Source organism: Siniperca chuatsi, linkage group LG5 (genome assembly GCF_020085105.1).
Source record: "Siniperca chuatsi isolate FFG_IHB_CAS linkage group LG5, ASM2008510v1, whole genome shotgun sequence".
NCBI classification, from domain to species: Eukaryota; Metazoa; Chordata; class Actinopteri; order Centrarchiformes; family Sinipercidae; genus Siniperca; species Siniperca chuatsi.
This window is the reverse complement of record NC_058046.1, coordinates 29,332,181-29,353,354: the sequence shown is the minus strand read 5'-3', so window position 1 is coordinate 29,353,354 and position 21,174 is coordinate 29,332,181. Positions and strand designations below refer to the sequence as shown.

The 21,174-nt window shown below is 40.5% G+C and overlaps 3 protein-coding genes across 9 annotated transcripts in view; 1 reads left to right on the top strand and 2 right to left on the bottom strand.

The window, feature by feature from the left end:
• Positions 1-3,090, bottom strand: part of znrf3 (zinc and ring finger 3) — a 138,532-nt gene extending 135,442 nt beyond the window's left edge. For 3 of the 5 annotated variants that reach the window (XM_044196954.1, XM_044196955.1, XM_044196956.1), the window contains exon 1: positions 1,631-1,904. In XM_044196954.1, coding sequence (XP_044052889.1) covers positions 1,631-1,876 — 246 coding nt within the window. In that variant the 5' untranslated portion in view covers positions 1,877-1,904. Of the gene's footprint in view, positions 1-1,630; positions 1,905-3,022 lie in introns of those variants that run through there. The other 2 variants (XM_044196957.1, XM_044196960.1) reach the window with 2 other exon arrangements.
• si:dkey-1k23.3 (heat shock protein 67B1) lies at positions 1,987-8,593 on the top strand. 3 transcript variants are annotated; one of them, XM_044196967.1, is made up of 5 exons: positions 1,987-2,088; positions 5,925-6,399; positions 6,783-6,846; positions 7,074-7,194; positions 7,896-8,593. In XM_044196967.1, exons 2-5 carry the CDS (start codon positions 6,036-6,038, stop codon positions 8,415-8,417), a joined length of 1,071 nt encoding a protein of 356 aa, XP_044052902.1. In that variant the 5' UTR covers positions 1,987-2,088; positions 5,925-6,035; the 3' UTR covers positions 8,418-8,593. The 3 variants fall into 3 exon arrangements, with proteins under 3 accessions (XP_044052902.1, XP_044052901.1, XP_044052900.1); XM_044196966.1 differs by lacking the exon at positions 1,987-2,088 and adding an exon at positions 2,606-2,742; XM_044196965.1 differs by lacking the exon at positions 1,987-2,088 and having other exon boundaries at positions 4,601-6,399.
• Positions 8,594-9,349: 756 nt separating this feature from the next.
• On the bottom strand, positions 9,350-20,892 carry hspb8 (heat shock protein b8). Its single transcript, XM_044196970.1, has 3 exons — positions 20,070-20,892; positions 16,741-16,804; positions 9,350-10,784 (listed from the first exon to the last, which is right to left on the bottom strand). Exons 1-3 carry the CDS (start codon positions 20,476-20,478, stop codon positions 10,610-10,612), a joined length of 648 nt encoding a protein of 215 aa, XP_044052905.1. The 5' UTR covers positions 20,479-20,892; the 3' UTR covers positions 9,350-10,609.
• Positions 20,893-21,174: the final 282 nt, after the last annotated feature.

Sequence of the window (21,174 nt, the reverse complement as noted above, 5' to 3'; positions counted from 1 at the left end):
CACAGAGAATAGGGACCTCAGCATATTAATACTGTATGTGCACACATGGACGCACACAGAAAATGCATGTTCCAATACATACATGTAATGGAGAAACTCAATCTTTTAGCAATGGTCTGTGAAGTGGCCTAAGCTTGTGCATTTCCATCAACACCCAGGAGAAACAAACATACACCAAACAGTGTTGTTAGTGTTGCATTTGCCTTAACAGCACCACAGAGAGCTGAATCAAAAGCATTGTAAATGCAATAACAGAGAGCAGGAAACTGCAGAAGATGAGATTGCCTTGTTTTCCCTCCTTGGTGATTTACAACGTATACAGTATGGGGCTATTCGTGTTCACTGTAGTCACAGAGACAATGGATTGGCAACAGGCATGGCTAAACCAATTCAGCAAATGAATTTCTTCGGCCAGTAGCATTAGATTGAGGTTCAAGCATCATTCCGTATTATTTCCGACTCACTGCTGGCTGCAATAACTTGTAAAACGGCTTTCCAAAAATATATTTCCATAGATAAGCCACTCCATTCTGATGTGTCAGTTTTGATACATACCACGTCTCTCTATTCGCTGGCCAGCCAGCCTGTCTCAGCGACTGAGCCAGCCTCACAATAACTATGATGAATGCAGTGTCCACAGGGACAAACCAGCCATTTGACACTTCATCCCCCTTGATGCATTAGCTGCTAATATCCCGTGGATCCGTGGCGGGCTGTTTGAAGCATTGTGATTTGCTGTGACTGGCCTCTGCTGAGCCCTCCCCTGAGCATAGGTGACTCTAATCATCTTACAAACGGCAATGTCTTACTTCAAATGCATTTGTTAGCGGGAACAGGCTTTGGGGGATCAGACACAGCATCTGTGTTACTGATTAGGAAAACTGACTCTGCAGAGCCCACCGGGCCTTCAAAACTATCTCTGAAGATCCTCTCCAACTCAAATCGCACTGAGGACGGTTAAAGTAAACTGGGTCATGGGTGCTTTTTCCATCCTTTGACTGCAAGTCCGAAATGTGTTTTCATATGGGCTAGAAAATTTGATTTGCGAAACACTGCTTGGGCGCAGAGAAGAGTCAGTGTCCATTAAAAGTAGATGATGCGACTGGTCTTGGATGGGACTGCTGTGTGTAGTCCAGGAGGGGTAGCTGTGGTTACTGATGAATGAGAGATAGAAGCCCTGCCATGAAATGAAAAGGGATCACACACACATACACAGAAAGATATGAAAATATCACTTGAGAAGGACATTAGCAGTTCAAGGGAGGAAAAGCAGGAGGGGAAATGAAGGCTTTCTGATCTTTAGCAGCTGCCAGATGGGATGGGATGAATCAGAAATCGGAAAAAAAAAGATAGCAGAAAGGGAAAGAGAGAGAGTTTGGGTTCCTTCAATTTTTTTTATTTTATGTAAGATGAATAAACTGCCAGCGATCTTTGAAGTTAATCCTGATTCAAGACATCAAAATGATTTGGTGATGATGTGTTTACAGGGGGTGGGGGAAAAAGTCATCGGGGAGAAGATATTTTAAAGTCTCTCGTCCTCCTTTAAACACACAAAGACAAACAAAACAAACAGCATTGAATTTTACTGCCTTCGTGCAGTTTATGTATGCTAGGCCAATAACTGAAATACCTTCCCCACGTGTTGTTGTCCCACATTCTCCAGGATCACTGGTTTGGTTTCCAGATGTGAGGGCAGTCTGGGCGTTTCACTCGGTCTCCAGGGCGCTTGCAGGCAGCCCAGCCGGCTCAGCTGCAGCTCTCGGCGGTCATGATTCTCCCGGGAGTCCGTACGTGCAGTCCGTTTCTGGTCACAAACTAAGACAGGCTTTACTGTACCCAAACGACGCGGACCCAGAGCGGAATTTCGATTAATCATGATAAGTCTGTAAGTTACGAAGTAGGCAAAAGTTGTACATAAACAGTGACATATCACTGGAGTGAATAAACGGAGTTAAAGTGTGAAAACATTTCTACAAAGTCGCCAAACTTTTGCTCCATGCGTTTTTGCCCTGCAACCTCCGTTTCCCATGGTAACGGCAAATCAAGCTCAGCCCACAAGGAAGTGAAAGTTACAAAAGAAGGCCAAAAGTATGTGGATACTCCTAACCTTATATACATTTGTACACAGTAAGAATCCCTAAATCAGCCAAAAACCTGCGGCCCTATTAAGCTATTAACATTTGAAACCGTTGTTTGGTTTCTTCATCATAAATGAAAGTTCGTGGTTGTTACTCGAGAGCCAATTATAAGCAGATTGTGATTTTACCACATTATTATGAGAAATTCTAACAGGTGGATGAAAGTCTGATTAGTGTGATACAGAGGCATAGCAGCATCATGACAGGCCAATGCCTATTTATATCCTAAACTATACATAGAAAGGTTGTAATGTCTTAATTTTATGTATTATTTTAGATAGTCATTTAATAATGGCTAATTTAAGGTTAATTTTTAAAAAAAGCCAACCTAAAAAAACGCAGTCTTCAGAGAAAAAACGTTGATGTGTTCTTTTAACTTTAAATTACTTTACAATGTAATACATTTAACAGTATGGGATTTAAAGATAGATTTTAACCACACCAAATCACATCTTGAGTCAAAAGCATAACGTTAAGATGGCGGCTACAGTGCTCTCTCAAGCTAGCAGGAGGTTAGCTAGATTTTTATTCTACATCATCATTGGATTTAGCTGCTGCTTCATTTAGTTATGTGGAATAACCAACTGAATTACCAAGATGTCAGGTAATCAAAATGGATATTTTTCAATCACACGTAACAGCTAGGGAAAAATAAGTAAGTAAATTTAGTTTTAGCTTTAGCTAAGGCTAGCCGTAGGAGCTATCTCACCTGCTAGCTTGCACTTGATATGTGCCATAGCTATATACAGGATGCTAGCTCTCTTGCTTTACTGCAGTTTTTTGGCTTGATTTTTAGCTGTTTTCAATTACACATTTCTATGGCATAATCATTTTTTAAATAGTAAAACAGATGTCAAAATGTCAGATACAAGCCTTAATTTCACCTTTCACCAAATATGTAGTTACTGCCTTTTGTCCTTGTAGGGCAGTATAAGGAAACCAGCCCCAGCTTGTACCACCCACGTTATTTTATTTGAGGCTTTTGCATTGGGAATTGGTATCAATACAAAAATGAATTAAATGTACAGCTAAAACTGATAACATCACTCTGAACCACGGTAACTCCTGTGTCAGATGAGGAGCTAGGTGATATAGCTAGGCGATATTAATTCCAATTGTTTTTTTAAATATAGGCCTTTTTAGCACAAGTGTAATTAATAACATTTATGATGGCTCTATTCAAGTATCCCATTAAGCCCTGACAGTGTGACCAGCATGCACAAACCCTGAAACTGAAGCAGTTAAATGGAATTCATCAATCATTAATTTTACTATTTACATCTGAGTTTTTCCGTCATGGCATTTAAAAATGTCTGCTATGAAAAAGGCCTATTGTCCTCTAATTATTGTCTCACTCTCATTACTGTAAGTAGTTGTAGTCTTACAACCTGCAAGCATACTTGACTATTGAGTGACATGAACAGTGAATGCCTCTGCTTGAGTGTATTAACTTGTTTTCCTCAGAGACTTATATCACTCACCACTGAGATTATAGGGTAGATGTTATGAAACCATCAGTCACACTCAAAATATTGTGACTTTATTGATATTGGCTGAAGTGAGCCAAAGCTTTTGTGATAGTTGGTTTTGTCAAAATCACTGCTCTGTGTGTGAGACTGCAATCAATCCAAATGAATAAATCAAGATAATGTTGCAGAATCAATGATAATTTCCCCTCAGTCCATTAATCTACCTTTTCATGCTCCATCTCTTCAGCACCATTTCAGTCCATGCAGCTCAACCTGGAAAACGCTAATAATGACTCTCCTAGCACCATGTGACTTAGGGGTGACGCAATATACTGGTATCGACGATAATCGCGATATTTAAAAAGGAAATATTGATATCATGTTAAAAATACCCATATGATAATATCGTGTAAATAATCCAATGCCTCTTAAATCATTTCCGTTTCTTTCTGTTCTCGCTTTGTCATAGTAGGTGGCGGTAATGCACCTTAACGCTAGTCGCCACCTGCCATAAAACATTTAAAAAAAGAAGAAGATGCAGTAATTGGCTAGCTTTTAGCTAGTTTTTAGCTAGCTAACTTTTCTTTTCAAATTTTCTATAGATAATGTGATAATATCATTATCGTGAATTCTTTTAGCCATGATAATCGTGTAGTGAAAATGTGATATTGTGACAGCCCCAGATCAAACCCAAAAGAAAGTGTCTTTAAACAAGATAGACACAATGAGTTTACTATGTTGAGCTGGATTTACTGGACCCTCTGCAGCTAATTAACAACCAGAGAGGAGGAACTAATCAGTAAAATAAGCTGCAAGTGTTTGGCTGGAAACCTGCATGTGCTAGCAAGTATTTAAATAGTGTTTTCTGTTACTTAGAGTAGCAAGCCCACACATACAGTACATTTCTCCAGAACCCCACTAAGCACAAAGAAAAGCTGAGATTAAAGAAAAGAAAATAACTAAAAATTAAGGGTAAAAATTCAATTTGGTAGTTTCATTTATTGTTATTTTATTTACTTAATTGTACTCAGGCGTAATCAGCAGCTCATTTGCCTTTTCTCCCCATTTTTCATTTCACATTCTGTGGAAGTATATAGTGAGCTTTCCTTGTATCAAGAGCACCTTGTTTGTAAACTGTGGTGACTGGGGGAATAGCATCTTTTTGCAGCAGGAAAAACTACAACTTCTGGATACGTTGGATTAAGATTTTGGGGTGAAGTTTAAATGTATCTGTTTCTTTTTTTAAAACATCTGGCCATTCTTTGGTGAAAATCTGTAAAAACTGTAAAATAATTTGTCAATGTTGTACAATAATCTCACCCCCAAAAAATCTGTCAAGTTTCATCTTTCATACAGTTTTGCCAAATTGTATTTCCACCTTAGCCTTCAAAACTAGTTTTGAAGAATAGCATGAACATCTTGGTGCACTGTGGGAATATGTGCCTTTAATGTGAACAGGATGGGAAGTCTCTATTGATGGTTGAAACAGAGGAACCAATTTTTCAGGCAAGTCAAGCAGCAGCAGAGAATCCCAATTTAACCTCTCACCGCATACCCTACAGACAGAATCTGTGGGTGAGGCATCACACCAAGTGTCAGAAACATCTGTTCAATCTGTTTTGTGCTCCAGTGGACAGTATGCCAAGATCTCAGGGCACACAACTCTAAAAATGAAACACTGACAAGTCTGTCACACTTGATAAAAGAGGGAACAATAATAATCCTGTTGAAACTGGGAGCTTTGTACACTCAATACACACACATGCCACTGAAATGTTTCAGATAACACAAAAAGAGCGTTTTGTGTCCTTCTCAGACTCTAGTTGAGGTTTTTCATGCTCCAGACAAACCGCTGCCACTTTGTGTCCTTTGAGGGGTGAAACACAGGGGAAAGAGACACTGTCACTGGCTCATGACAAGACTAAGGAGCCCAGTCACCACTGACAGAATAGAGTTCACTGGGATGTGAGAAAAACGGTCTTCAGGCAAGCGATGCAACAGTTCAAACACAAACTAGCCTTAGCCAACTGCTCGCTATTTGCCATTGCGCCCTTAAAAGTTATAAATACAACTAATTAGTCTGCTGCCTTCTTCAGGCCAGCAAGAGGTAACGGCCTCCCCTCCACACCCATCACCCCATGCCCACACACCCTTCTCATGGGATCGGCAGAATTGCTTAATAAGTGCTAAAACAGACAGGAGTACTATATAAAGCCCTTCAGAGATTTCTCCGTCTCACCATCCTTAGCTTTGGCAAATCTTACCGTACATACCATTTCCTCAGCCATTAAGGAGATTTGAATTGCTGAAATTTCAGTGAGTCAGCCCCAAGAGTCCAGAAGTTACCTGCTGAGTGTCATCAAAAAAAGGGCTGCCATTATTTATCTTCTCCCTGGATATTTTCCGCTCTAATTTTATTTCTTAAAACATGAGCGAACAGGCCAAAACAGAGCCATGTGGGGAGTACGGCATGGGTGTCCCCTGGTACCCCCTGAGAAAATGGTGGCAGTCCAGCCGGCTTTTCAATCAGGATGTTGGCCTGCCGCCTTTCCTGGAGCCAGGGGACTCTCAGTGGATGGATGTACACCGGCTCCAGAGGAGTTTGGCAGCCTGCTCCTGGCCAGGGTACATACCCGCTCCACTGTTTGTGCCCTACATCTCTGGGTCGATGCATCATCCCAGCCAGAAGATTAGTAAGGAGCAGTATAAATGGAGGGTCAGCCTGGACGTGGCTCACTTCTCCCCCTCAGAGATTTCTCTCAGCGTCAGAGACGGATTCCTGGAGGTTGGAGGTACAAAACATTGGCTTATAGTTCTGTTAATTAAACAGCTCTAAAAGTTCACTTAATTAAAATTGCAAAGTTCTTTTACACACAGGATAGTTTCTACTCTTAATGAAGTATTAATAATCTTATCTATCTAATATTACTATCTCAAAGAATAACAGAGTTATCTAAATAGACTTCTCTCACAGTTCACAGTATAAACCCCTTAAAACTAAACGAGGATGGAAAGGAAGCTGAATGTATCAAAATTAGAAAGCTGCTTAAATAATGTGCTCGGGGAAATCACAGCTCTGTGGCAGAAATTAATTTCTGTGTTGAGTGGTTTCTCTGTGTTGCTTGATTCCTGTGTGTCCTCACACTCTTTCCCATAAACGGTAATCCTTCCCCAGGGAAACACGAGGAGAGGCCAGACGAGCATGGATTTATTGCCAGATGTTTTACAAGGAAATACAGGTATGCAAAGTAAACACTGATATTAACCTGCAGACAATGAAATATCCACAGTTTAAGCAATTCTAAACACCAGTCAGCAGCCAAGAATGCAGCACTGAAGGTCTGTTTTTGGCAGTATTCAGTCTCTAAAATACTCGCTGAGCTGAAAAATTTTACATTATGTTTCAGTTGAAAACGCTGGCACTTTGTATGTAGAGACTTTGTAAACACCACCCTGTTGTTTTCAGGCTCCCAGCTGAGACTGATGCTTCCAAAATCGAATCCACACTTTCTGTTGATGGTATCCTGACTGTGGAAGCTCCAGTTCCCGAAACCTCCGTTCCTGCTGCCATCATCATTCCCATAAAGGTGATCACAACTGGGAAGTTTATTTACATTTAAAGGAATAGTTTGACATTTTGGTAGATTTGCTTCTTTGCTTTCTTGCTTGAGAGTTAGATGAAAAGATCCATACCACTTATAAATGTGTCCGGTAAATGCAAGTCTACAGCCAGCAGCCAGTTAGCTTAGCTTAATATTAAGACTGAAAACAGCTAGCCTGGCTCTGTCCGACGGTACCAAAATCTGCCTTTCAGTACCTCTAAAGCTCACTAATAATGCATTTTTAGACTTTGGTTTTTGCATTTGTTTTGATTAAACATACAAGACATAACGTGTTAATTTGTGAGCTTTAGAGGTGAATTTTGTTATCTTCGGACAGAGCCAGGCTAGCTGTTTCCCCCTGTTTCCAGTCTTTATGCTAAGCTAAGCTAACAAGCTGTTAGCTGTAGCCTTATACAGTATTTAACAGACAGACATCGATCTTTTCATCTAACTCTCAGCAAAAAAGCACATTTTCCAAAATGTCAAACCATTCAACAAGACAAGTTCTGAACAATATCTGCTGATTGATTCCAATTCAGTATCCCTCTTGAGTTTCCACTCAAGAGACTGGCATACAAATTCAGTATTTAGGTAAGGCATGAATGGCCATGCTAGCTAATTTTTAATCATAACCACTCATTTAATTTCACTGCTGACATTTTCTACATATTTATGCTCAAATGCAGGTGGAGATGGAGGCAGCTGGAGAAAAACAGGAGAAAGAAGAAGCCCCTGATACAGACCCAGATAGCAGCAAAGCACCAGAGGCCCCAGATTTTCTGCCTGCAGAGGCTGATGGGGAAGAGTCTCCACTAGAGGTCCATGGTGATCAGGCCCACCCTGGCAGCACCACAGCTGGGCTTCAACAGCATGAAGAGAGAAGGGAACAGGAGGAGGAGACCCATGAAAAGCCAGCTGTAGAGTCCCACCCTTCAGTGCCTGCAGATGGCAAAGGCACAGAGAGTCTTCAAGATTCTTCTAAACACCACGAACCACTGGAAAGCCAAGAGAGCCCAGACACAGACACACAACAGCCGGAACACAAAGAACCAGCCGTGGATGGAGAGATCCAGGTAATGGCAGGCTCAGGGGAGGCTGCTGAGGAGATCACCCAGCCTGAGGAGCCGGAACTGGGCAAGAGTCCACAGAGTGAGGTCCCGAGCCAGGAGCTGGAGGCTCCCGACATAAAACAAGAACACACTGAATAGAAACACAAATATCGCCAAAAAGTTGCATACGCCACATATTGTCAAAATACTCAAACAGCCTGCATAGCTTGCCTTGCACCAGTTCTACAGATGCATTTTAGTCAATAGATATAATAGCCATATAACCATGTTGTCTTTGGAGCTCCAATAAAGCAATAGCATGTGAAAATGTTAAATACTGTGTTGATGTTACTCATTATTTCTACATGCTTTTACTAAGTGTGGGTGATTTGCATGTAAATTTGCAACTGTTTATGAATAAGCGATCACATGCCATGGGCATCATATTCGTAGTTATCTTTGAAAATACTTGAGTGCAAAATTAAAAAAAGAGATTAATTGTCCTGCTGTTTCAGCGAAGAGGTTTTGACATTAATCAGATACTATACGTTTGCACAGCTGTGCATTAGTCACTTCTACATGAGTAACTTGCCCAAGGAGAAACTACTGCCATGATTCCAATTATGCTGTTTCCATGGCAGCACAAGTCCACACATATCATCTACCAATAAATACAACAGTTTATGTAAGCTGGCACATCACACAAAGCGGTGCCTTTGCACAGCCAACTGTTGAGGCCTTTTGTTGTTTCCACAGTGTGGCTCCAGTTTGGAAACTTTTAAAATTCAAACTGATCATCCCTCTTGATTCCAATATACAGAGAAGATTACATTATTTTGCGTCACAACATGCAATAGAACTGCCCCAGTTTTTGCACTTGCATACAAAAGCTCTGGCAGTACTTCCTCCGTGCGTTCAGCCCATTCTGCAGCACACAGCAGTGCCAATCTCACCCAGCACTAAGCCCTCTGCTAATCTGCTGCCCAATTCCTTCTGTTATCCAACAATAACACCACAGGCTCCCTGGATCCCTGGAACCAGACCTGTGAGTGGCACGATTCTCAATAAAAGACACAGATGTTAAGACACACTGGGAGATTGGCTGGACACTTTTATTGCATCAGCCAATACAAAGACATCAACAGAAAAGAAGGCAGGAAACAAACGTGTTTGGCATAGAAGTCAGTCTGTCCGCTCCAACAATCATGCAGCCATCTTCCTGAATGCTCAAATAGAAAAGAAAAATGCAAACCATACTGCCAAACCTGGAACACTTCAGATTAATATTTATAATGAATTGGCACATATTAAAGTATATTTACAATACACTTTGGTAGAATACAGTATTAATGCACACAATTCACCCTCTAATTAAGCCATAAAAAGGAACTTACTTTCATTTCTTGTCAGTTTAAGTGAAATTCATTAACTAAAAAGATAAACAACTGTGGAACTGAATGAAGTCAAGGCACTCAAGTAGATAAAGGCACATTTGTCATTTTTTAAAAACCAAATAAATCACATACAATACGTTTGACGCAAAGACTGTTCCACTAAATTAATTGCATGTTAATATAAATACAAATAGAAATTTGAGTTCACATACAGTGTCATATCAACTTAATGGTTATTGAGAATGCTATGACTTATAATGTATGGCCAAACAGCTTTTGCTCAACCACAGGATACACCTATAAGATATTAACGCTGCACAAGGCAAGATAACATACTGAGGGCTACATAAGCTGCAGCTGTGTGAATATTTCAGATTTTCAGTACCATAATATCTTGCTTAAAATGGTCAGAAGAGTCTGAGGTTTCTGAACAGCAGTAACAACAAATATTGCCAGGTATTTATTTGTCATGAAATCGGAAGCTTAACTCTGTGACTAAAATGTAGTGGTAATACATTAGATGCACAAACTGGAACTTAAGAAGAAATTATGAAATGGAACATCAGTTCATGTTTAGCAAACCAGCTGGTCTGTAATCATTTTGTAATAAAAGACACCATGGGGACAAGAGTGAAAATAAACATCTTAAGTTTCTGGACATTCGTATTTTGGGTTGACGTTTAACATGAGAGAAGGGATACCAGAATTTAATTTGGGCAACGGGGCAAATCTATAGCATCTCTGTCAGTAGGGAGAGGGGGCTCTTCACTACTCTGCTTGTATACATAACAATTTTGCCTCGTGCAGCTTTAATAAGAACATCAAACAGGACTTACCTATTTTCCATGCACATTTTAATCCCAGGTGTCTAACATGAAGCTGAAGGCCACACATTTCATATCAAACTTGTAATCAATTGTGCAATATGATTTGTTATGTTAGCTGGGAGGTGGGGCTTTAGACCATAGGGGCCTCTTGGGGTTTTGGGGCCTCCACTTCCAGTGTTTCACCACCCTGGGACCCCTCGTTGCTGAAGAGGTAATATGGAGGCGTCTGCCGAGCTTCGATGATGAGGACGCCCTCAGGGGACAAGGAGGCGAAAACGGTCAGAGGGTCCACATCTATCGGGATCCTGATGAAACAAAGGAGAAGAGAAGTGAAAAGGAGTATATGGTTTGAGTGTTTTTTATGCAAGGATAGAAGTCTAGATGTTAAGAATAGCAGATGTTTACTTGGTGGAAAACTGTAAGCTGCTGTGTGAGTTCAGCATGTTTAAAAGCACGAGTGGGAGGAACAAAATAAGGAGAGCGGTGAAGAGAAACAGCCTAGAGAAACAGTTCACTTCCTGTTTGGAGGTCATGCAAAACTCTGTGGCATTTTCCTCCATAAGAGCTGCTGTGCAAACATTGTTAAATGCTTGGTTTCTTTATTGACACTTTGTCCATACCCATAAACAGCCTGCAGTCAGATGATTTTAGCGCTGTATGTCTAGGGGAGGAAAAAAATGACTTGGCTCAGGTTTTTTTTTTTTTACTGTTATTAAACAGTCCTCCTTGGCTAGCACTCATTCTAGACTCACAAAAACGATCTCACACCCAGGAGGTGAACTGAAAGCCACGAGGAGTTCTCATTAAAAATCCTTCAGCTCTGTGACACAGAGGAGGGAGAGAAAACACACAGCGGATCCAGGTGTGAGGTTTGCAAAAAACTGAACCGGATTCCAATTAATGAGTGTGTGCGCAGAAGTTTTCCATCTGTAAATTTCCATCTGTGTATACTTTCCTAACCTGCAGCTCTCATCTGTCATATAGGCAACAGCTAATTTTTGACACTTCTCATGCTGAAAATGTTTTCCAGAGCAGAGTGGGATAATTGGCTTTCAAAACTTGCAGGACGACACAGAGTGTTGATGGAAAATCAGCCAGAGCTAAAGTATGTGAGGGTTTACTTCCATTAAACTGTATATACACTTTAGGAACAATTAAGACGGTGTAGTCCCGCATTCGTCCAGGAGTGTTCTATCGTAGAAAAGGTTTCAGTCGGAGTCATCTGGACACTGTTTTCAGAATCAAGACGTTTCGGCTCCCATCCGGAAGTCATTCTCAATTGGTTATTAATTACGGTTTAGGAACAATTATATTTAATAATCTTAAATGATCAAACTGATTGGTATTTAGTTATCAAGTTAATTTTCAAAATAATACACGTCACTTTGGAATGCAAGTCCTCCAAAAAACCTGCTGTAGAGGTAAACACACAGAGATCCAGGCAAACTCTGTTCGTGGCCAAATATGGGTATTGTAGGTTTTCTGTGTGAGCAGCCAAGTGTCTTTGGGAGTTAATATAAACATCGGGCTGCCCTGTTCAGAGGAGACTGTGGGTTTACACTCCATTTAATTAGAGAGGACCCTCAACTGGCTTCCCACTCCACTGAGAAATACAAGTCAGAAGGGACTGAAAACTTCACCTCACAGAAGCAGACAGACAAGGAGGTCAAGTCAGGTCTATTTGTGTAGCCAAATATCACGTACAGTGTCTCAGTGAGCTTTACAGGTCCACTTCAACAACAAACTCCTCACCCAGCCCAAGTTCACAAAGACGTAAAAGGAAAGTAATGCAAAGAAAAAACAAAAATTGGATTAATCTAGGGTGCAATATGAGTCGTCTGTGGGAAAAAGGCAATTACAAAAAAAAGAGAAAGTTGTGACAATAATAGAAATACAAAGTCCAACAGTAGGATTATAGTAAATCCAATTTAAATAGAACAAGACCAATACAATATGTCCAAAAAGATAAGTTGCAGGACGTAGGTCCCTGAAAATTACTTCACATTGTTTTTAAGGCCAACGGCGGTCAGGTAAGTGTGGGGTTGGGTGGAGGGTAAGTGGACGGGGCAGCTTGGAGGATGTGTGGGGGGGAAGGGTAGCTTGAAAGATGAAGATTGAAGACAAACACTCATAGAATACTGTATGTGTAGCTACTGGACAATAGCATCAAACTCACTCATTTTTATGTCAGGGTTTTGTAAAACAGCGGAAGTTTTGTCATAAACTTTAGGACAAAAAAAATGTCAATATCGATTCTCTCAATGAGACTTTTAAAGTGACAAATTCAATCAGCTCATTCTACTTTAAGAAAACTTTGGCAAATATAATATGAAAAATAATTAAATCTACTCTGCAATGTAATATGTTTTCAATCAAAATATTGAAACAAGACTAAGAATCTACAGCCATGCTAGCGGCTCTGTGAGGCTTTAGTTGGGCACAGCAGTGCTTTGAGCAAAATGCTAAAGCCAGCAAGCTAACATGCTGAGGTTTAGCAGGTGTAATCCTGCTGTTGGACTTTTTTGTAATTGCCTTTTTCCCCATCTATACCTGCAATTGCATCCCATTGCAGGTATAATGTTTACCATGTTCAACATCATAATTTAGCATGTTAGCATGCTAACATTTACTAACTAGCACTAAACACAAAGTACAGCTGAGGCTGATGGGAATGTCATTTATTTTGCATGTATTTGGTTGTAAACTAAATTATTGGAAATGTTAAAATTTTTAAATGTTAAGGGATCACCAAAGTTATTACAATTCATCCTCTAACCATGCATGTCTATACAAAATTTAGCACCAATCCATCTGGTAGATATTTTACTAAATTAGTGAAAACTTTGACCTGCTGGTGGTCCATTCAATAGTTGTCAAGGTATTTCATTCTGAACCACAAAATTTGATGTCATGGTGGTGCTAGATGAAAAGTCAGGGGATCACCATGAATGTCTGTACCAAATTTCATGGCAATCCATCCAATAGCTGTTGAGACATTTCACTCAAAACCACCTATGTCAACCTCATGGTGGCGCTAGATATAATGTTGGGGAGCACCAAAATCATTAGTATTCACCCTCTGGGAACCATGCATGTCTGTACAAAATTTCATGGGAATCCATCCATTACTTGTTGACCAAAGTGGTGGACCGACCAGCTGAGATTGCCATCGACAGAGCCATGACACTAGCATGGCTAATAATAATTTCATCTACTGGTCAGTGTAATACATATATTGAGGAAAAAGTGAATTTAAAGCTGGTATTTGAAGTTGGTGTAAGCCTGTATTAGTGTTGAATATTTTTTTTTTTATCAATTCCCAGCTCTAGCCACACACACACACACACACACACACACACACACTTCCTTCAAAGAGCCAATTGCTGCAAAGCAAAGTTGCCCCTTCTGACAAAGTCAAATCACTCGGCCGGCCCATTATGTAGGACTCCGGCAGAAACCTTATCTGTCCAGCTCGGGGAGTTTATTTACCTCCGGCAAGCGCATGTTTTATCTCAGACATTGATTTTATACAGCTGCCAACAAACTGTCCAATATGCTTTCCCCCCACAGAGATGCTGAGGCAGAGAGAGACAAAACAGTGAGACCGGACAAGGGTGAGAGTGTGTTCATGGTGTGTAAAACATACTGTATAACCCATATGCTCCTTCCCACACACCTAGACACAGTGCACATGTGGACTGAGTCAGTCCAGTAGTTTCATGTGTCTCACGAGGATAGAAACAAGCAGAACGAAAGAGATTCCTAAATAACAAACCACTCACACTGTAGACTTTCACATATGAACAGATGGGAGTTAAATGGCCTGGGGGTTTTCAAGCTACCTTTGCCCTCAGAACTGATTTAACAACAGCACATTTGGTTAATAATTTACATATTTCTCACTTTTAACAGTAACAGAAAAACCCACCTCTGGACCCTGTTGCACTGTTTACTTTACATCAGTGTATTCTATCAATAATGTCTGTAATTAACTAGTATTAGTATTTTTTAGGAGCATCTACTTTCCCTTGATCTGCTGTCTCCCCTGCCCATAGTGTATGAACTTGTTGCACAGGTCATACATGCAGTAGTGGCAAGTAACATTCACTGTACATTTACTGTAATGTAGAGTAAGTAAGTAAGTAATCATTTTGAGGTAGAGGTAGAGGTACTCTACTACACTGAGAGTAAATATTGCATTTTTACTCCACTACATTTATCTGACAGCTCTTAGTTACTAGTTACTTTGCAACAAAGTATTTTATCAATTAATCAATATCGTTTTTTGAGACAAGATATTCACTTTACATGAGATAAGGATAAAATAAATACTTCAAATCCTCATAATTGAGAAGTTGGAATGTTTGGCTGTTTGGTTATCAAAATAGTTGCTTTTACTTGCGATGGAGTATTTTTACACTGTGGTATTGCTACTTTTACATAAGTAAAGGATCTGAATACTTCCTCCACCACTGTATGCATGTAGTCACAGAGGGTAATAATGGTAGCATCACAAGAAGAGTCAACAGCCCTTACAATTCAACATGTGGTGTGGCTGCATTGCATTGTGCAATGGTGAAATAAATATATATTGTTATATATTACTAGATTGTTAATACTGATGCAAATGTGTAAGGAGTATTTTACTGTTGTAGCTGCTTAAGGAGTCAGGGCCTTCCAAAGGGTCACAAGATAAATCTGAGGGACTGAGAGATGATCAATGGGGTTGGAGAAGAACATTTAATCTTTGCTATTATTTGTGAAATATTGGATAATTTGACCTCTTTAGGCCTCAAACTGCGATTTAAATGAAACAATTTGAGAAGACTTTCAGATGTCTCTCATGAAAGTTGATTGTGGCCCCAACTACACACAGTTTTATTTGTAAACGGTCACAAGCCAGAAGAGTTGGGATCCATGCTTTAATCTTTAACAGTGTTTTGGATTTTATAAGCTTATCATATTTTGTTTTAGGTAAAATCTCCATCTGCAAATTAACTACTAACTACAGCTGTCATATAAAAGTAGTGGAGCAAAAAGTACAGTAATATTTCTTCTGAATTGTAGTAGAGCAGAAGTATAAAGTAGCAGAAGATGGAAATACTAATGTAAAGTAAAAGTACCTCAATATTGTACTTAAGTACAGTACTTTCAATGTGCTTTGTGGCTACAAGTAAGGTTTATTGCTATTATTATCATAAGAAACAGAATGAAAAAGTAGCAATGCTTCAATTAAAAGTACATTCTCAGCCCAGCCCTAGAAACTAGTAATGTGATTTCCCTGTGCTATCTCTTGCTTTCAAATAACCAGAGGATTTGGGTATCAAGGTCAGTTATTTATATATGACCCCCCTCCACCACCAGAACCCCCCTCTCTATATATACAGTCTGTCATTGGTTTTAGGTTTTGCTTAGCTGAGGAGCACAGGCCTGATCTGAGGGGCTTTCCAATTAAAAAGGATTGTGATATGAACAGTGCGGGGCTAGCACAAGTGCTTACTAATTAGCCAACGGGAAATTAGCAGAACTGGAGTGACGTGCCAGCGAGACGGCGATTTGCACCAGCGATTAGCGCTGCTGTTTGAAGTCTTCCCACTGCCCAATTAAATGAGCAGAAGCGGAGAGCCGGGCAGGTTGTGGAAACTTCTGTGGCCTGTTTGGCTTGGATGAGTTACAAAATTATAAGTCTATAATATGTAAGACATCTGTGCAGTCCTGCTCTACACACCAATACGTCTCCATGTAGTGCCTGCTTCACTATTCTAGTGTTTGGAAGTGTTGATTTTGTCAGTGGCAACTGTTCGGAGTTGACAAGTTTTGATTGGCGATTTGACATTTGTATTCTTAAGAGATAAATAAACAGCAATGACACATGCAGGATGTTGTCGTGTTGTTGAATAAGGAAATGTTTACTGAAGTGTATTGTAGTGTATGAAGTGAAAAAGTGTATCTTGGGTTTTCTAAAGCTAAACGATTATGTTACTGTACTGGACAGTATAATTTGAACACATTGTCATTTATATACATATTAGTATTCAGCAAGCAAGCAAAGAAGAAGACTGCTAGCAAGTAAACACGGATCTCAACAATGTAGGTTTCTAACTTTTAAGACAAATCGGCTTTGCAAATGTTTTATGAGGAAGGAAATGAAAATTGAAGCCCTTTTTTTCCCAAAATGTACAGAAACACAGTGGAGAAAACAACAGGTGTAGGTGCAGCTATCACTCATCGTGATACAGAGTTCACTGAAATGACACTCACTGTATCTTCTTTGTGAAATTCTTTGTCACTATGCCTCCTTCTTCCTGCTTCTCTTCATGTTTTCCTGTTTGAAAACAACATCAGCAAACAAGTGAGTGAGTTGAGTAACCTTAAATACCCTCAGATATGATTAAGTTCAACATTGTGCAATAGTTTAGTGAGATCATAAATGTCATGGATCATAAATAAGGCTCCTTATCACCAGTTCAATACAGCATCGGTCTTATATATATATATACATATCATGACTCTTTAAACCTTTAAATGTATCCATGAGCTTTAGTATGGATGCAAATCAAAATGGTGTTGATGACACTGAGATCAAAACACAACCAGCAGTGTTTTTGCTTTGGGACCGCTGGGTGGGATGCAATGAACATGTTGAAATGAAACACCCTTTCCATTCTCTCTACTTTCTTCCAAGAATTATTCTCCTGACGAAAGACACTGAAGTTGGGGAGAACAGCTCAGCCTGGAAAGCCCCCCCCCCTCCTCCACCTTCTCCTCTGTTTATGGCCGCTCTCTCTCTCTTGGGCTTGCTAGCAGCTGCTCTGGGGCTGCTAAATATCACTGCCACCGCCAGCAGCGTGGCCTGCCCCACCCCTCAACCCCCGTCTGCACTCCAGGCTCAACTATGCGCTACCCTATACCCCCGCAGTGACGTCTCCGCCTGCCGAAAGTGCTGGACTCCACCAGAGATCGAGGTTGGAATAAAACTCCAGAGAGAACTGTGCTAAGATCACCGGTGAAGTCATGAGATTGTTATTTAAACCTCGTCATGACATAAGACTTATAAGTGTTCCCCTGATTATCTTAGATATTTCATGAATAATGAAGGTTTGGTCAGAGAGCAGTCCAACAGAGCAGTCCGCTGTCTCTCCTTGTTTTTAAGTCTCTTACGTCAGGAATGCCAAATTCCAGATGCTCTGTGTAATACTGTCTGTTCTAGGAGGAGATCTTATCGTAATAGATAATGTACTAAAAGGTTTTCTGCCTGTACTAGTATCAAGGACAGGGCTGTAGTTTTCTCATTTGCAAATGGAACTTTTTGATACTTTTCAGTTCAGTTCAAAGAATCATAGCTACTAACTGTGTAGCTTGTTTTTTTTAAAGCTGCATTAGTCAATAGTTTTACATAAACAAAGGATCAAATGTATAATGTCAAAAGGTGTTGCTAGTTGTGGCGAACCCACAGAGAAGTTCCCCTCAGCTCTACAGAGCATTTTAGTGTCTTTCAGCTCAATGTTTTTGTTTTACGACCCCCAACTTTTCTGTTTTGATTCACTCTCATCAGCCTCATTTTCAGCGGCCCAAAAATATGAATTAATACTGCTCTTAGAAAAGTGCTGTGATATTACAGCAGTGATTCTGATTGTCTTCATATCAGTCATTGATCCTATGTGAGTTTAGTCTGTTGCTGGTTCGAAATGTTTAGCTCGGTCCAGTACAAAACTAGGCCTACGAAAGGGCTATTTATAACGCTAATAGTGCAGCAACGACGCATTTTGATTGTTTTTGTGATCTTGTGTGCTTGTATCTTAAAATCTTACTTTCAGTAAGAAGGATTTTAGCTAAAATCCTTCAGTAAGATTTGAATCAACTTTTTTTCCCTACCAACTTTCAGTAAGATTCAGTAACATTTTAATGGTACTTTCATTGAATTCTACCAGGAGGAAACATGCTCGTGGCTGCACTCAGGTGAACTCAAAGCGACTGAGTCAGATGATGAGCACCCTCGGTTCATTCTGTGTTAAGCATTTGTTTGTTCATGTACTGAACACCTCAAACATGCTTGTATCACACTCCCTGTCACACTTTTAGAACGGGGTCGAGTCACTGTGGCAGGCGGGCCCAACATGGCGCTGATTGAATGACCCAACTGGCATTTCAACAATGTGTTTATAAAAAACTTAGAGTTGGGGGGCCTGCTGTCCTCTGTGGCCCCTTCCGCCCTGGGTATCCTGGAATTCATCTTTTGAAGCACAGACACGAGGAAGCAATTTCTACAACTTACTCCCATAATCAGCGACTGAGCTACTACGTGACCCCAGCAGACACAAAACCTGCATGAGGACTGCTGGGGAAAAGTGTGATCCTATTTCCAGAACATTCTCTCCGGAGTTTGATGGCAGCGAGCAGCTTGTCTTATTGTAAACAGAGACTGTTGTCACGGGCCTTGCTTTAAATCTAAATCGAGCTCATGGGTGACCGAGGGAGTGATTCTCCAGGAATCTGAAACAGGTGTCTAAGCTTGAGGATCTGCCTGCCAACGTGCAAGTCCCAGTCCCACAAAATCTGTCCCGTTCTTCCATATCAAGACTCAATAATGCCGAGACCACGTTGTACAACCGAGGCTTTCATTGTACTGCTTCAAATGTGCTGCCAAAGTGAAAGAGCTGATATTTCTTGGCCAGGTTAGAGTGAGGATCCTGAGAAATACGCAGCAAGGTGTGCTTCATGCTTTGTTTTATTAATTCTGGCTTTTGATTTGGCTGGACTGCTGCTTTTTGATCACATCTTTTATGTCTCACATGATGTTTGTCTTGGCTGTTTAAAATATTTTGTCTAAATGTGACTACCTGCTGAAAATAAAAGATATATTGGAGGGATAAGCAGTGCCGTAGTGAGAGGTTTTACTAATATTGAGGTCAGGAGTCCAAATTCCCTCAATGAAATCCCACCTTGCTAAGAAAAAGTTTGACTAACCATCAAATAAGCTTGTAAAATGTTCCAATTATTTAATAATTTTGTTAAAATATACTGTAACTGTTCAATTATACCTTCTTTGAACTCCTATCTCCCTAAATGTAGGTCTAAATCCACACAGCCAGAGATACATTTCTGCTAGAGAAAACAATATAACTTCATTTCATTTGAGTATTTTTTTTTGTCTAAAAAGTCAGATGTATAGATATTCAGTTTTAAACATTACAGAATGCAAACCCTCAAATTTCCATAAGCAATACTAAGTGCATGACCTCAGTGTCCTCAGCAGTAACAGCCCTGCAAATCAGTGTTTTTCACAAGCAGATGAAACCATATTGTAGCCCTGTTGTTTTCAATTCAAATTCTTATTTTCATTCTAATTATTTATTTGACTAGTTATTTGACTATTACTACTATTAAAACCCCATTTTAAAAGCCACTTTGGATGTGACAGGTGGGTTCACTTTGACCTCGAGTCACTGATCATAAGCCATCACATTTACGCTACTATTTAAGCTTTTCCTTCCCTTAAAGAGCCCCTATCCCCAATGAACAAAGTTTTGTATCCTCCTGAAAAAGTGCTTAAATTTAGTTTAGACCTCTGCCACAGCATCCCAACTCACCTGACACTTCTACAAATCCGTCTCTCGTTTTGACGTTTAATTCCTCTGGTTTGAAGCTGTGGACGTTCACGCAAACTTTCCAGGGCTCCCCCCCGGTGGTGGTGGGTGAGCTCCGGGAGGAGGGCTCGCCGTACCTGCTGGTGTACAGCGTGGGGCCTCCCGTGGACTGACGCGAGGGGAAACCTGTGCGTAAACTGCTGCTAAAGGGCGAGGAACTGAGGCGCGTGCTAAGCCGGCCAGGCCGAGCCCAGCCCGGCCAGTCCATTGCCAGATCGTCGGGGAAAGGTGGCATCCCAAAGTCATCGTCCATAAACCGCGATGCGAGCTGGTCTCTGAACGGTGATTCTCCAAACGGATCCCTGGGAAACCTCTGCCGGTTTCCCATAGTGTAGAAGTCTCCCTCTGCCATGTCCAGCTGAGTACAAAACCAGTTAAAGTTCTGCTATTTGTGCCAAACAACCCTGAGCCAAAACTTTTTCCTTTAAAAAAGAAAGAACTAGGCTACTTCTGCCTATGAGGTAAAACTTTATCTCTTTAGGATTACGCGCATCACCGTTACGCAATCACTCACCCGCTGTCCCAACAACAAACTCTTGTACACTGACTTTGCTAAAACCTTCAATCCCTCCTGGCTGTGGGTTTTATACCGGACGGCGATTTCCCAGACGATGAGTCGGCACGGAGCAAGTGTCGGTAAAGTGCTGGGAGATTCTGGAGAACTCCCGCACTGCAAAAAACATCCACCTAAGAAGTTATGCAGAATATTCTAATCTTTAAAGTAGAGAGAATTGGATAAAATAATGGCTTGCTTTGATCCAAATCAACCGTTTCATCTGTTTATTAGGTTCAAAAAACAGGCTGAGACTTAAATTAAGATTCAATTACTTACTGATGTGGATATTTTTTGCAGTGCAGGCGCAACAGCTGACCAAAGACCAGCCTCCTTTTTACCAAATTAAGTTACTGTCCGCATGTAACTCACACAGAGTTGGAGATCCCTCCTCTTGGTGACTCACTGGCTCTTTAATAGAAAATAACGCAGAGCTTCAGGTCAAACACTGATGTCACAGTACGGATAAAACAACAGCTAAGAAGCCAACTTTGT